Consider the following 17578-nt stretch of genomic DNA (forward strand, 5'->3'; position numbering starts at 1 on the left):
TTTTAAACAAACAAATAAGCTAGTTTTGAAAGTAGAAAACAAAGGCTTCCCACTTTTCCATGCTTCTTGCAAGTTATTTACAGCTTTTGCCAAATGCAATTTTTATTGAACCTGTCCTACAAATTGCAAATAAATATTATTACTAATTGGTGTGAAGCTTATGCATAGATTTGGAAAGCTAGCAACGAAGAGAGGCCTAAATCATAAAGCAAAATACTGGAACATCTCAAGCTGAAAGACTAATATTTGGAAATGGATGTGCCAATATTTTTCTCATCTGCAATTTTCATTGAATTATGCCCAGGGGTTGCTGAATTATTCTTATGTAAACGTGTACCTGGAACCTAACATTTGTTTATTTGCTTACCATACCATATAATACCATGTTTTGATTTTGTGCTGGAGTAGAAGTCAGTTTACCCTTTCTGGAACTCCTGCTGTTTCAGCAAGTCTGGAGGTTATGTTTTTTGGTTATGTTTTACACTCAAGTATAACATTTGAGTAGAAATCGTACACAATGCTGTCAACTGTTTTTGTGCACAAACGTGTGTGCATATCTGTCTGTGTCCCTTTTGGAAACAGGGTCCTACTCTTTATCTTTCTGCTACGTTAGAAAGACACGCATTAAAATTTATGAATGCACTCCTGACTTGGTGAGAGATGCATGCATTTTATGCTTATGTAGCCGTACCCAAACATAAAAAGTTGTGACTAATAAAGTTCTTCTCATACTAGACCCACTGAAATGCATGGCCTTACATTGGTCATGTCCATTAACTTCAATGGATCTATTGTGAGTATGGCTAATGCTGGATACAATCTAAAATTCCATGTGTGTGAACTAATCCAGAGTTTATGAATCTGTAGTGTTTGCTGCCTGTGTGAAGTGTGAAGGGCGAAGTTGCTTGTCCAAGTGCTAAGTTAGTCCCATGCTGGGGAGAAGTGATTGACTGAGGTCTTGCCTCTAGTCATGTACCACACGTGTTTGCCCTTTGTCTTTACTACATCAATTGTGGTCATCTCTGAGAATTGGCCTTTTCGAAAAGAGCACAACATGCAAACTAGTTTACATCAGTTAGCATCATTGCATTTTATATTTTCTATGCACCATTTTCCAATTATTAATCTAGAAAATTGAGTGGATACAGAAATCAACTTTGCATGTTAATCAACTTTTTATATTTGGGGAATTTAAATACACTTCTAAGATTCCATGCGGGAGAGCTGCCTAAAGGGAAGCTCCTACAATTTTTTAAAAAAAATGATTTCTGGAATTGCAGGTCTGTTTTTATCAGTATAGATAATATTTTTTCTAATGCAGAGCTTCAGAAAGGGAAGAAGAGCTGATATAGAACAAAAACAGAAAAAGTTGTACTAAAACCTTGGAAGGAAAACAGGTATAGAAAGGAAATAAGCATAGTATGACTAAACACCTTTGTTGTGTACTTGATCCCCTGCAATAGATAAATAGTACTTTAAGACCCTCCAGGCATTTCACTGCCATTGAAATGCAGTTAATATTTCTGGGAAATTCTGCAGTCCTCATGCTAAAGTCAAACTGACTGGTATAATAGGAAAGGCCAGCCCCAATCAGCCTCCACAGCAGGTTGATGATTGGGGTTGCATGCAAATAAGGGACTTTGCAATTTCCATAAAAGAATGAGATGATGCTATAGTGGCCAGAAATCACTTTTTCAATTTATTCCAAGATTGCTGCAAAGATTAAGTGTGAGTAGGAAAAAATAGTAGAATGTTAGTACATGGAATGTAGGGAGATTAGAATGTACCGTATATTCTTCAGACCAGATCACAGGACTACAGAGATTCAAATCAGGATACCAAAACTGTACTATAGTAATAATGATGAAGATAATGGCATAGTTTGTAATTGCTTTCATGAAAGTTTGCATTTTGACAGTATGTAATATCATTTCTCTCAGAACTGTGTTTTTACATGCAAAATCAAGAGTCTGCTTTAGGCCCGAGTAGTTAAAATCATCCATGCACAGTTGTAGAAGAAAGGGCTAGAATTTCCCTAACCCATAAAATTAAACTCTATTGGAATATTTGCTTCACTCTTAGATGCTTTTCTGTGTTTTTTATTACTGCCCTTAGTCTGGATCTGGGTTGCTCAAACAGTGGGCCCGGAACCTACCAGTGGGGCTTGTGCTACTTTGAAGTGTGTCTCAATGCCACAGTGACTCATGACTTGCCTGCTCCACCTGCTACCCATGCCATAGCTAGTTGCACCAGTGCCGGTACCTGCAACTCCTTGCATGCTGAGTAAAGATGACTGGCAAACAGAGGGGAGCAGGGAGAGAGAGAGGAAGGTTCCTCTGCTCAGTTGGGCAAGTGACATAGGATGTGTTGGGTGACGACGACAGAAAATGCTATTAAAAAGTCAATATTCATTATCAAAGTACACAAACTCCAATAGAAAAGAAGGGGAGAGGAAAGGTGTGATAAGATGAAGCAGAGAATGTAAGAAAACCAGCTAGAAAATATGAAATAAACCATCAGTTTGGGTGGGTAGTTGGGCTAAGGTACAAGTTGAATGTGTAAGGGGAAATGGGAGAAGAAATTATAGGAGATGGGTAAAAAGTGCTTTGAGAGGCATGTGTGGGTGGGAAGAGAAACTATAAAAGAAAAAGCCTTTTCTAGTTAGAAAATTCAGCATGAAATGTGGAAATATCTCCAGAACAAATGTCTGTACTTATGTTCAGGAAAGCTGAGTTTTGGAACTCTGTGCTGTAAGGAAAATGCTGTGGCAATTAATTTAGCTATTTCCAAAGATGAATAATGGATACCAGTAGTAAATTCTGCCAGTAACCTGAAGCTGATTATGCTAGACTCCATCTGCCACCATTTTCTGCCCCTGCACAACATGTTTATGTCTGGTGGGTCTTAATAATTTTATGGTAGGCCCTAATGGTAGAAAATGTGAGAACTCTTGATGCAGATGTTAATGACCAAAATCAAGATCTTCTGCCAACTGCTCAATATTCTTAGTGGAAAGGTTACATAAAGTAATATATTTGAATGTTGAATGCTGGATAAGTGTTTAATAGTAATTGTATTTGTATTTGCTTTAAAAAATGAATGTTCAGATCTGGATGAGTTTAAATTATCTTGCATTAGAATAGCAATCTGAGTGTGCTACAAATAATGAAGTGTAGTTTTCTTTTGCTGGATATCTGCTTCTAATAGTAATAATAATTCATGGTTGTCTGTGTAATTAAAAAATGTCTTTTCCAATCTAAAAGTGCTTCGTATTATCAATGGAACTTTCATAGTGCTGACCTCAGCAGCATGAACACAGTTTTCTTTTATTAAGCTCTTGCTGAGCTGATCAACATGTCAGAAATTATACAGAGGAAGATGCGGCCAAAACCACTGTAAAAAAATTGAATGGTTAATAAAATCCCGTTAGTGCAATAGCATGAAATCTGCATTTGTTTTAAACTACATAGTAGTTGTACATTATTATAGTGCTTTTCAAACTGTGCACTAGGTTCATTGGGACCTATATGGGAGGATAGGGATCCCCATAGTGAGGGTATGATTAATAGCACAACACATCTCTAAAATACAGATTTTCCATCATTTTTTATTCCCTCCTGGGAATTTGTTATGTGCTTGTGTAGAGCAACAGTGAGTCCTTACTAACTTGGGAGGCACTCTGTGTGCACATTATCTGTGTCCTAGAAGACAGCACAGGGTGTTCTGCTCTAGAAAGAAATATGTCGGTTTCACAAGAAGCAGGCTAATATGGAAGGGTTTCTTGAAAGCAGAAGATCTGAAAAATACTGTGTGACATCACATATAATCCAGATCACAAAGGTCTGTATGTTCACCATCAGTATGCCCAGGAATTAATGCTGAGTTTTGAAGGTCCCAGCTTAGGTATTAGGGTTCAGAGGGCCCCCTGTCCATTGCTAATTTTGATCTGAAGGGCAGTTACCACACTATTTTTAGCCAACATTAGTTGCATTAGGGAGGGGAGTATGGTTAACACCAGCTTCATGTGTTTGCTTCAGATGACCCTCAAATTAGGAAACATTAAATAATAAAATGTACCTACAGTGGTACCTCGTGTTATGTACGAATGCTGCGGGTTACGTGCTCCGCTAACCCAGAAGTAGATGCCCCTTTTTGTGACCTTTGCCCCGGGATGCGAGCGGAAGTCGCGCTCTGGCGGTGTGGCAGCAACGGGAGGCGCCATTAGAGAAAGCAGACCTCATGTTACAAGCGGTTTCCTGTTACGAACGGACCTCTGGAACGGATTAAGCACGTAACACGAGGTACCACTGTACCTACATTTGTGAGGATATTCTTATTTTACTTCTGATAATGATTTCCCCCCAGTCCAGTACACACTAGAAGAGGAAGTAAAGATTTGCTTCTATACATGTGGATCAGGTTGAAAAGGGACAGCCATTACTTTATAAAATTTGTGGAAATTATTTTATGAAATTTCAGCATGATAAGTCACTCTGAGCTTCTGTGGTTTTTCTGCTACAGTGCCTAGCTTCTATGGTTTTATTGCAGGATCAAATTAGTAGTATATTAAGAAATATCATACAGTGATGTTTTAATGAAAATATAATTCTTGAATGAAACTTTCATTTCTCTGTCTAATTTCGTGAGGCTAATCATAAGTGCCCCTATGTACTGAAAACCCAGTTGAGTAATATTCCATTGTTTTGTTCAGATTATTTTCAATATCAGGGCATTCTGTTCTGCTGAGTACATTGTAATTATTCTGCTATAATGATACTCCATTTGGAAACTAATGACATCTTTTCACAACAACATTTTGGACTGTAGTGCATATAAATGTTGACAATCTGATATGAACAAAAAATCAAGAATGTGAGCTTCCAGTTACAATATAGCTTAAAGCCATGCCATTATCATCTGGTCTTTGCAGTTCCTCCCCCCAATATGGGAACAAGAAGGAAAAATGTAATGATGACCTTCCCCCACAAAAAAATCCTTTGTAGACACCATAGTAGTGACCTCTGCTACTAGGATCCAGAGGGTAGCAACACGAGAATGGGCCCTCTCTGTGGTGGCTCCCTATTTGTGGAATGCTCTTCCCAGGGAGGCTCGCCTGGTTGCCTTCATTACATATCTTTAGGCACCAGGTGAAAATGTTCAGCCAGGCCATTGGTTGATTAAACAATCTATGGCCTTGTAAATGTTTTTGTGGGAGGGGGTTACTGGTGATGTTATGCTATGCTATGTATTTTGTGTGTTCATTTTGTATTTTTATGTTGTAAACTACCCTGTGGACTTCAGATGAAAGGGCTGTACTTAAACTTAATAAATAATAATAGTAATATTAGTAATATTTGCTTTTACTGTATACTCTTTTCATTCTCTACTTCAAGATTAGATTTTCCACAGGCACTGAAAATACATTTCAACACAATTTCTATTCACTACAACTTTTTAAAAAATTTCTAACATTTTGGGTGGGTGGCAGATTTCAAAATCTCCACTGATCTGTGATTCCTAATGGTAGTCCATATGCTTTGGCAGACATGTAATCAACCATGTAATTGTCTACTGTTCCATTTATCTAAAGCATGTATCTCCATAAATCCTGTAAGGTTGTGCATTACCCTAGTATCCATGTGGCCATGAATGTTTGAAGAGCAACTCGAGGTGGATATTTTTGCAGCCATTAATCTCATGGAAGCTTCTGAAACGTTTTTATGTTTCACCTCCTTAAAAACGTTCCTAGGTGGTATCCTACTCCTAGGGCTTACAGACATTTCCTTTTCCTGTGCACTTTCCAGGCACAGTCCACACTTTAAGGCTTCGTATCCAAGCACACTTTGTTTCCTGCTCCAGAGCTATCCCTACAAAAACCCGCTTTTAAAAGCCCAGTTGGAGCAAACGTCAGTCCGTTTAAAACCCGATTGACGTTTGCTCCAGTTGAGCAATGAAAAGTAGGTTTTTGCAGGGAAGGCTTGGATGTGGAGATTTTAAGTCTGAACCTGTGCCTGGAGAGAGCGAGGCAAAAGCCAACTTGCTTTTCTTCAGTCATTTTCAGATTTCTCTAAACCTCAATTATACTTTTACTCAAAACATTACAGGAGGGACTTAAAAGAATACAAGTACCCAACACTCCAAAGTTTAGGGCTTGAGGTTTTGTTAACAACTTGTTGGTGCTGGTGGTGGGCAATTGTACAGGTTCAGAATGACACAGAACTGTGCTTTTTATTGGTTTGTGTCAGTTAACAAGGCAGATAAGATGTCACTTTTCTAACAGCCTCCACTAAACTCTGGAACTGCACGTATGGGTTTGCAAAAAAAGAAGAAAACAGCCCGTGCAGGTAACGGCTTACAAATTACTGCAATAAGATTTGTTTCAATGAAATGTTATCCTGTTATTTTTCAGGAGTTTTTCATGTTACAAAACTTGCTTTTCTGTTAATAAAACTTTTCCTTGTCATTTTCACCAGAAAAGGTGCAAGTGGGCAGGCTTAACCCTTTCTCTACCCACCACTTTTGCTGTAACTACCCACTGCTTTCCCTCACAATAGAATTCAAGAAGTGTGTTTGCTCTTGAAAAGGGTCAAAAAAGTAAGTTGGGGTAGAATATGCTGTTAGATGATGTGATACCAATATAATATATAGCTGATGGCTGCCAGCAATTAGAAAAGGAAAGATCTACTGAAAAATGCACTTAAAAACAATGTAAATAGTTGACAATAGCTCACACTGTACCAAGTAACTGCTGGACAGAATAATGTTATATGGATGTTTGGTGATCATCTCATTTATTAATTCTATAGGTACACATTCAAAAACAGTTTCTTGATGGCAGGCTCAAAATTCCTTTTGAAGGCCCGTTGTTCCATTGTTTTTCTAGAACCTGGAGCCCCATGACTACTTTGAATGAAAAGTAGAGAGAATTTCTTGAAAAGCAGCAGGAACAAAGGAGATGTTTCTACATAGTTGTTATTTTCCTCGATTCTTTTATTTTACATCCATTTTGTTTCTGTTTAAGCCATCTAATTGTGTTCAGGATTGCAGCTCTTTGAACATCATTTATGTATAGTAGGGGAAAGGACGCACAATAAGTATAGCGAAAATGTATTATACCTGAAACCAACTGTGACACACTATTATCAGGCGTAAAAGAACCTTGGGTTATAGCCAATGGTTTTATGCAGCTGATGAAGGAAGCCATTTTCAGTGAGTTCCCCCTCCCCACTCCTCAATCTGCTCCAGAGGATTGAGAGGAGGACTCTCCAGAGCAAATTTAGGGAGGGGGGGGGGGTTGGAATCAGTGAAAAGTGCCTCCCTTTGTATTCTGCTGATGAAAGCCTTACCACCAACCGATACATTACTTTCTCAGTTGCACACATAGCTTTAAATGATTTTGCAAATGCAGAGATATCTGTAGGGTTAGTAAAATCCAAATTTTAGTTTTGCTACATTCTTACAATTTCTTTACCCAACATTTGGCAGTACATGGCATTTATCAAACCTGTATTGAAAATAAAATGCTAATAAGATCTAGTAAAACCTTTTATTATTTTGATGTTGTTTTTACTTGGTTTTGAACAGGAGAGAAAGCTTCCACGTCTCCTGATTAGTGAGAAATAAGGATTAGTTATTTTGCTGCACAAAAGATCCTCTAATTGAAGAGAGATTAGATTTTATTTTAATTAATTTCTTTACAACCAATGGTTTTATGCTAGATTAAACGTGGTCCTTCTAAGAGGATAAGCCTTACAGATAATTATAAAGGCAGAGCAGACACCATGGCATTGTTTACATTTGCTTTTCTACTGTACTGTAGATTCTTTTTTCCCTTTAACCCAGAAGAGAAAGAAAGGTGTTCATAATATCGTTTGTATCTCAGCTTTCTAGGCTTTATTAAAAAGGGCAATGTGTATGTGCTTAGCACTGAATTAAAGTGTATTTTTGGACTGTAAATGTATTTACGGAACCTCCTGCCCAGGCTTGTGCCCAGAAAGGTCACTTTGGTGCTGCTAACACAGCCGTTTGACATCACCCCCAAAGGTGCACTCCACGGATGCAAAGAACAAATAAAAAGTAATGCATTAAATGTGGAGATTCACATGGTATGGTATGGCCAAAGAATGGTACCAAGCATGCTACCATCATATTCAGAAACTATTTTCATTTTCCTTTCTAAATGTGGGTAGATTATCATGGTGGGTCCCCCCCCCCCCGCCAAGTACATGGACAATCACTATAGACCACCAAATTAATTCTATTTATCCTGAAAGCCAGACTTCTACACTGTGCAGCTTCCTTGACTTTTAACTAGTAAATAAACTCTTCTGCTTCTTTGTTTATTTACATTTTTCAGAAACATATTTCAATAAGATGTTTTTCAGTAAAAAAAATCTGAAAGATATTTGGAAATGATATTTGGGAATAGCATTAGAAATGCATAGTATTTGCGTGTTTGACATTTTAAAACTATAATGTTGTTTCTCTATATTACACAGCATTAAAAGTAACCTCATTTTCCATTTCTTCTGCTGTGTGTGTTCCTGGTTTCCATCAAAATGGCATTTGAGATTTATCTTAAGCACTAAATTTACTGCTGAATAAATATATGCAATGTTAATGCAGCTTTTGGAATGCCTGTGGGAAAGTATGTTTTCTAAAGACGTCTCCAAATACATGTCATTGTTCAATTATTTGTTAACCTTAGATGATGTGAAAAGCTACAAAAGATGCGATATCCTAAGGGCATTTATTTGTACAATACCAAGCTCAGAAAAACACTAAGATGGAGCTGCTTTGCATGCAAGGGGCCAGAAAGTTCAGGACATAAGGTCAGAAACTCTCTAAAAATATATAAAAAGCAACACAGAAGTCTTCTGGATAGCAGTGTGTACAACATCTTCTTTTGAATGAGACCTAGTGATAAGTAAGCAAAGTAAACAGTTCCTGTAACTTTCATTTAGAGATAATGCACTTCTCCACAATATAGCTCCTATTCCATGAGAAAACACAGTTGTAATGGACAAATATATTTTTCTACATAAGAACAAAATAATACTCATTTCTGGAAATCATAAATCTCAGAGTTAATCTTGATTTTGAGAAGATGCCACTATTAAGGGCAAGGCATGTGTGCTACAGTCTTGCAATGTATCCCTTTTCAGGTCCCTCTAATAAAATACATGGCCAATTAGATATCGGCCTTAAGCCTATGACCAATTGCTCCATCCCCTGTGTTAGTAAAATCAGTTGAATGTTGTTTTTATTATTGGTTGGGTTATCATGGCTCCCTCCTCCAGATATGGTTTGGTGTTCTGTGGAGAGAAACTAAACTGATTTGTAAATATCTAATTCCTCTCCTTTTCTCACCCAATTTTGAGGGAACTGAATGATTCAGAAGGTTCAGACTGAGTTACATGCACTGTAAACATGCTTAAACTTTGATGGCTTTTCCTAATTAAAATGTAATTACTGTATGCTACATCAAAACTCAGCATCTGGCCAAGCTAAATTATAAAATTGCTTTATTCCGTGAACTCTGTTTTAACTTATACCCGTGGGCCAAAGGCAGTCAGACAGAAAGATTGTTATTGGCACTGATAAACATGAAACCAGGTGCACCTCGGTCTCACTGATGCTCATTTCTGCCTCTTTCACTTGTTCTTCATATTTTGAGAAAATGTGATGGAGAAAAGGGGATTTGTCCTGACAGCATTCATATGTTAATCTCCTTGTAATTGCTAGGGGCTGACAGAACTCTCACTTGATTGAGACAATGAAACATCTGAGAGTGATTCTTGGAGCAGAGAAAGGTTCCTTTAGCACAGGATATCATATGAGATAAATAAGCTACTTAAAGCTATGTGAGTAGTTTTGTGCTTTGAGGAAACTTGGTATCTATCTATCTATCTGTTTAGATATTACCTATCACCAAGAGGCCACAGGGCAGTATTATTTATAACATAAGTAGCATAATAATGCAACACAGGAACTTGAAAACAATTACGACTCAAATACAACTCATAATAAAAACAGGAGTGTCAAACTCAGCCACACTCTTCCAGCCACAATTCCCCTCATCCAAAAGAAAATAAAAGGGAAATAAAATTAGAAATATACCATGGATTTTTATTTTCTTTCAGCTTTATTTCAAAGGGAATGCAATCCTATATTTATTTATTTATTGCATTTACTGTATTACACAACTTTTAAACTCCCTGCCTCACAATAATCCTGTGCCAATAGGCTAGGCTGAAAGATAGTATCCGCTCCAACATTACCCAGTAAGCTTCATAGTTGAGTGCGGATTTCAGCCTAGGTTGCCGAAGTCGTAATTTGATATTATAGCTGAGAGTGGCTAACCTATGGCCCTCCATATGTTCCTTGTCTGCAACTCTCATCATCCCTGATTTGGCCATGTGGCTGATGGGAGTTAGAGTCCCAACAATGTCTGGAAGTCTACAGATTAGCAATTAATGCTCTAACCACGACCCTACTCTGGCTCTTATTGTTCCTGTCCACATCACCTGCAAAGGTCAATTACAAAGGTTCCAACTTTGGTGATTCTCTCATTCTGTTAGAATGCGGCTGTCAGATTGGTAAGTAGGGCAGCCTGAAGGGACTGTGTGGCACCAGTCCTTAGAGCATTACACCAGCCATCACTGAGCTACCAGGCCCATTTCAAGGCATTAATACTAGCAGTAGTAGCTGGTCAGATGGGGCACTATTGTCCTCCTGGCTTCCCAACACAGCTGGTTGCTGCTGGCTACCAAGAGAAGAGATACAAGGTGGTAGGGCCAATCCACGACTCCATCACCATGTGTTGCACCGTGTTGCTTTCCTGTGCCCCTCCCCTCCCCTCTACATTGTGACCCACTGTGTTGGGAAGCCAGGAGGACAATGGTGCCCCACCCACACCACATCACTGGCCACTATTGGCTTGGGACCCAAGTACCTAACAGAGCACCTTCTCCAGTACAGTTTCTGGTTGGTGTTGACCCATGACAGAACCTTATTGGTTGTGGCCCCTCATTTGTGCAATGCCGACCCTAACAAGGTGTATCAGTCTCCTTCACTATTGACTTCTATGATGAATTTTAAAACATTCCTATTTACCCAGACATCTGATGGTTGAAAGGTCTGTCCCTGGCAACCCTGAAATAATTAGTTTGAGAGTAGGTGATTTTTTTTTAGAAGTTTTAATTTGTGATAGTTCTGCATTGACATATTTGCTTCCCTGGGCTCCTTTAGAGGAAGGTGCTGGATATAAATATAATAAGTAAATAATAAATTCTGCCCGGAGGCAATGGCAGTATAACTTGCACTCCAATGTTACAGATGTTAAAGTTGTTTTCAGCTTTTCCAGGCCAGGAAGAATGGAAATAAATGAACTGAATAATACAATAAATGCTTCTTTGTTGTTACAGGAGGCTGAAGGGAATAGAGTTTTTAAATAATAATAAATGTTTTTATTATTATCAGTTGACTACTGATTGTATTATTATATTCCTGATGAATCTTGCACCTCACTGAGGGTTTTTCAATTGCTCATTTTATGTTGTTTTCCTTGGTTTATTTCTTAGTGAATTGTTTTTATTCGTGATTATATTAACCAGAGAGATTCTTATTGTGCTAAAGGCACCCCTAATACAGGACTCTCTGCAGATGTGGTTAAAGTAGGATTGGGGTATGAAATTGCGGGACATTAGGTTCTAGCACCCCACAAACCTTGGTTAGGTTCTAGCCAGGAACAGAGGAATAGTTGGAAATGTTAAAGATATTGTGTAAATATATAAAGCTATTGTGTAAATATATGAAGAAGTAATGTGGGAATGATGACTGGAATACAGCAAAGAGGCTGATTCATGCCCAGAATTCAGGGGAATGGCAAAAGACCTAAGGGCACTGTTAGCAAGGGGTTGGGGGCAGAAGGTAAACTGGAATCTACTTGCAAATCCCTGAGTGAGTTATGATGTTTCTGACACTCAGTTTTTTACAATAGCGAAAATGAGGCTTTTCCAATGAGGCTGTTGAAACAATGAAAACCAAAAGTGGGTTTTTGTGTGAAAGAACAGCGAACCCACTTCCGGTATCGAAAATAAATTATTTAACTCAATCAATGCTTATTGGGGGAAGCCTCTTCTTTATTTCTAAGTGTTTCACTGCTCTTAATAATGAGACACCATTTTGCACCTTACACTGGTTGGTAAATTTCAAGGTTCTAGTAATAAACAAATATTTAGTAGTTTATGCAAATACTGTATGCCCATCCATGCCTGATGGATCCCCCCCTTTCGAACTCTCTTCTATGTTATAGCTATTTTGTCTAAAAGGTAGATTATGAGATGTGGTGGAGAAAAGGACTCATAAGTGCCATGTACCTTTCGTTCATGTGGCTCAAATGTTACAAAATTAAATTATTAAATTAAATTATTAGGATAACTTTGTATGGAGAGAGAGAAATCAGAGTTCATTTATACTCTGGATTGTGCCAACTGAGCATTCTCCTTTCCAATAATGTACACAGATATTTAAGATTTTTTTTTTTGTTATTTTCAATTACTGTTGTGCTATCATATGCTTCTGTGTCATCATATGCTTCCTTGCACTCACGTTTTCCCATTGGAAACCATGGTCCTTGCTAGGGAAATTAAAAGCTTTTCCAGCTTTTCTGTTCAAATCCCTTTTCCCTAAGAGTTTGAATATTAAATTATGTATTTATTTTTTGACTTAAATATTTAGAGATGAATGCAAAGTAGCCACTGGAAGTAGGGTCCTTACATTTCTGCAAATAATTGTTGAATGAGCTTGATATAATGAATAGAGTTTGTGTGTTTGCTTGCTCTGATCAGTTTAGACTAAAAGTAGGTAACAACCAAAAAACCTCCTAATATATTATAATTGTGCAATGCATATTTTGGGTTTAATTCAGGGCACACAGTGGATGTAATTCATTGTTGCACTAAGGCTAGATTGAACAATCTACCTTCTGCTCCCCCCCCCATGCTATTTTGGACTCTCCTCCACAGGAGGGGGGGAAGTGTGGGCTGCATGGGGGGAGGAGATGGGGGAAAGTCCCATTACCTTAGTGGGCTTTCTTTGATTATTATTTGTTTATTCATAAAAGTATTAATATACTACTAGATCACAAAGCATAGCAAAGCAGTCAACAACACTAAAAGCAATTTAAAAGCATTGTGTGTAAACTGTATTTGCATTTGTGAGCTAGAACAGAGGACCTAAATTGTAGTGTTGACTGATTCACTGTTATATAGCAGCGTCTCCCCCCCCCCCCCCATTCATCCTTTCGCCTTGAGGTATCTGGTGTTCTTCACCAGAATGCACAATTAGGTGGTGGTTTGGGGCTTTGATCTGGAAGACTTTAAAACAGATTCCCATGGTAAGAAAATGTAGTGACCTATAACCAGCAACCAGATTACAATTTTAAGCCATGTTAAAATTATTGATGTTTTATAGAATAATGGAAAGTGGAGCAGATAATGTTTATCAAGTTCAGTCAGTATAACTGCTTAGGTGTGGGTGCTTCCTTAAATGCAAGAAAAAAATTGCATGGATTAAACATATTATTGTGGGCATGTGGAGGATTCTGACGAAATATGCTTTCGCTTATATACTGTATAAAAAACTAACCTAGTTAGAAAAGACTTTAACATTAAATATAGAAACCTGATATTGATACTATGTGCTAAGCATTTATATGGTAAATACTATAAATACTTTATGGATTTTATACTATATATCAGCTATAGTATTAATAATATTTAATTATAAAAACCTAATTGCATTTATACCAATAATTTCTAGCATTTACCAATTATATAGAAACATGCTATTTAATGTTCACTAGGTATTTTTCTAACAACAGAAACAATGATTTTGGAAATCAATTTCTCTTCTATATTTTATATTTTAGTTCAGTGTTTGGAGATGACAACCAAAAGGAAAATTATTGGTCGCCTGGTGCCATGCCGATGTTTTCGAGGGGAAGAAGAAATTATCTCAGTGCTCGATTACTCCCACTGCAGCCTTCAGCAGGTGCCAAAGGAAGTTTTTAACTTTGAACGGACATTGGAGGAGCTTTATCTAGATGCCAATCAAATTGAAGAGCTACCTAAGGTAAACTCTGTTCTTTCTCTAATACACAAATGCAGTTGCCTTGCTGAATGAACATTTAAGGTCTGCTTGGAACTCTCGGTATAAAAAGGGAAATTGGCATAAACAAACTGCTGAGTTCAAGTATTTAGAGTTCTAAATATTCTCACTGTGTCAACTAATTACACCTTTTCCTACTTTTAGAAAATACTGCTTTCAGCTCTGCAAACAGACAAAGAGGTCTGTGGATTTGGTCCTTCCAAGTGTATGAATTGAAATTCCTTTATTAATGCCATGTTATTCAAGAAATATGCATTGGGAATTATCTAGAATGTGCTAGAATTAAGTCACAACAAATTCTAAGCTCATGGGTATATTAATGATGTGTCATTTGCTTAAAATGAAGAAAATATTTATTTTTTTGTAGGCTAGAGACCTAGACATGGTGAACCCTATTTTACATTTTCACATCTGTTCCTATAATGTGTAAATGAGAAAATTTGTGGCATGGCACTATTATACAGTATTGTGCATTCCTTGCCTGTATCCCATGGTGTTTGCTGCTGCTGCTGGAGTACACAGATCAAGTAACTTCAGGTTTCATTTCTAGCCTGGGTTAGAGGGAATAGAAGGTGAATGTGGTGGCAGTCTACCTGAGAAGCCCTTGCTTACCCTGACTGACAGTCATAGCAGCAAGAGAGTAAAAGTCTCCTTTCTGTTATAATATCTACGTACTTCACAGTTGCTCTCTTCCATCAATAGATGTGAAAACTCAGATCTGGCATAAGCTTGCACTCCTCATTACCAGCCAACAGTACTGCTCACTGCTTTGATCATTACATAGGAAGTGTGAGTAAAGGAATTTGCACTTTCTCTTTCCTTTCCCTTCCGTCTCAAAACATAACATTTGAAGCCATTCACTGACTAGATTCCCACAACTTCACCTTTCCTCTAGTGTGAAGGATGGCTAACACACACACACACATCCCTCCCCCACCAAGTCATTTGTACTGCAGAAACAGCAAGAAACAAAATATTTTCTTTTGTCTTTTCCCATTTCCATGCAGTGCAAATGACAGAGGTGCCTGCCTATCTCCCAAGCCTCTGAGTTTACCTGTGGGCTTGGAGAGAGTCATTTCCTTCTGTCACTTGTTTTGAGAAGAAGCCTCTTGCTATTTCTTATCTTCTCCAAACTGCAGTGCAAACAGAATAGCAGCTTGCCAAGGCCTTGGAAACACGCAGAGGGTTTAGGAGAGAGCAAAATATCCCCCAACTCTTAACACAAGTGAGTTAAAAGAAGAAATAGTACAAGAACAGCTGCAGTTCCTTATCTGCTCCAAGTCACAGTGCAAATGAGAAAAATTCTTGCTTCTTTCTGCAAATACTGAAGGACTTGAGGAAGGGGACAGGTTTGTGGAAAGCACAAGTGAAAGCTGGATAGCAAATGGATATTTTGTTCACCTGTATCACCATAGTGCCTCAAATCTCTTAACATTTGAGATTTGCTGTCCATGTCCTTTTCATAGCTTTAGAGGAATTTTGCAAGAGAATGAATGGGAGGAAAACACAGACACATCCTCACTGGGAAACACAGCACAAAGCAACTTCCATTTTTGAGGACTGGATGAGCTTTGGAAAGTTTACACGTGCGTGAAAAGCACTTCTTTTTGTGGCATCGTTATTGCATATTGCTGTTGGAGTGCTTAGTGCCCCAGTATCACATTACCAAATGCCAGTTTGTTAGTTCTTACCATGTACCGTAAGTAGCATCTGTTTGGGAGGGAACAACCTCTGCAGTGGCCCTTGCTTTATATGGAGCCGAATCTTTACATTTACACTCTAGCAAAAGCTACACAATATCCTTCATTCCAAATTATTAAGTCTCATTGACTTCAGTGGAGGAACTTAAAACTGCTTGACTTGGGTAGATGTTGCCAACTCTGTATTGTTCTATTGCTAAACTATCTCCCCTTTTCTTGCCTCTTTAGCCAAATTTGGATGCTCAGTGCAGTGGTTTATTCACTCCACCGGGCAATTGTTTATAACTGGAGAAGCAATTTAGTTATACTCTCCAGGGGGTTGGAGGAAAAGTGATATAGAGAAGTGAGTCATTTACTCAGCTGTATGTATCTGTTGATAGAGAAGACTCCAGATACCAAATCATATTTTTCTGCCTCATAGAGATGAAATGGTGTGTGATAGAGGTCAATTTGTCGGTAGATAGTTCAGAGTTATTGCTTCATTTTAATCATAATATATGGTTACTTTTTAATAATAATTTAAAGATACTTTTTAAAAAAAAGGAATTCTACTTTCTCGATGCGTGTGTGTGTAGAACACAAAATGTGTCATCTCGACTATCACATTTTAAAAAGAGATTCTAGCATGGAATTTTAACATGTGGCCACAAGTACATCACAATATAATTTTGTGCGTAATAGATAGTTGAGTGAGAAGTACAGCACCTCATTAAAATATGTGATAATCTATGAAGTCTTTATAGAAAATGCTGTTGAATATGCTGACACCTTCCATTTAATAATGAACCTGAGAACATTACATTACATTTTTTCCTGTAAGATATGAATGCACCATCTTAGCTTCACAATAAAAGGTACTTGAGGGCTATAATATAACTTTGGCAGTGCTGTAATATAGCTTGTTTATCTGTAGATAGTAGACAGATTAGACCCTCCTCACTTGATCCAGGACAGCAACTGTGGCAAAATTGCCAGGATGTTACAATGCAGGTTAAAAGGCATTCCCTGCCCCCAGGATTCATGCTACAATAATGTTGCCTTTTTCTTAATTCATCTAGCTGAGATTTGCATTGATATCAATAAAAATAACTTTTCAAGCTCATCGCCTCTCCGTTTTGAACACTTATGCTAAGAACATGTAGTTTGAAAACTTGCAACTTTTAGTTACCTTAGCTGTACCCATAAAAATGTACATGAACTTAATTCTATGCTTCTCATTCTGTGGAACCACTACACTGATTATAAAATATGTTTTCTTATGCCAGTGAGGTCATTTACATAGTCCATACACCAAATCTTAACAAGCTATAACATAGTTTGTCCATTGAGCTATTTCTTAAAGCAGAGAGAATAATCTTAAATTCTAGATCCAAATGCTTCTTCTATTGTAGGCTTCCTCAACCTTGGCCCTCCAGATGTTTTGACACTACAATTCCCATCATACCTGAGCACTGGTCCTGCTAGCTAGGGATCATGGGAGTTGTAGTCCAAGGTTGAGGAAGCCTGTTCTATAGTCTATGAGCCCTTGGGAACTTTTTTTTTGTGCAGCTAGGATTCTGAAAAACTACAAAATAGATGGGTGACCTAAAGCTCAGCAGTTAGCAGCATATGAATTCCTGTGTAAAAGAAATAAGTACATATTGCATGTTGGTTATGCCCATTAAAGTCTTAATGTTCAATGCCATCATAATTTCTTAGAGTTAAAT

General features: G+C 37.8%; 1 protein-coding gene and 1 long non-coding RNA gene across 15 annotated transcripts in view; one reads left to right on the forward strand and one right to left on the reverse strand.

Moving 5' to 3' along the window:
- Nucleotides 1-17578, forward strand: part of LRRC7 (leucine rich repeat containing 7) — a 172062-nt gene that overhangs the window by 47155 nt on the left and 107329 nt on the right. For all 14 annotated transcript variants that reach the window (XR_014169417.1, XR_014169418.1, XR_014169419.1 and 11 more), the window contains one exon: nucleotides 13934-14136. Coding sequence is in view for 11 of the 14 variants with exons in the window: in XM_081915429.1 (XP_081771555.1) it covers nucleotides 13934-14136 (203 nt within the window). In the remaining 3 variants the exon portion in view is untranslated. The remainder of the gene's footprint in view (nucleotides 1-13933; nucleotides 14137-17578) is intronic.
- Nucleotides 1-17578, reverse strand: part of LOC309372142 — a 56328-nt gene that overhangs the window by 33102 nt on the left and 5648 nt on the right. The window lies entirely within an intron of this gene.

The sequence above is a fragment of the Podarcis melisellensis genome (genome assembly GCF_964234715.1).
Source record: "Podarcis melisellensis genome assembly, chromosome: 6".
In the NCBI taxonomy this organism is placed as follows: Eukaryota; Metazoa; Chordata; class Lepidosauria; order Squamata; family Lacertidae; genus Podarcis; species Podarcis melisellensis.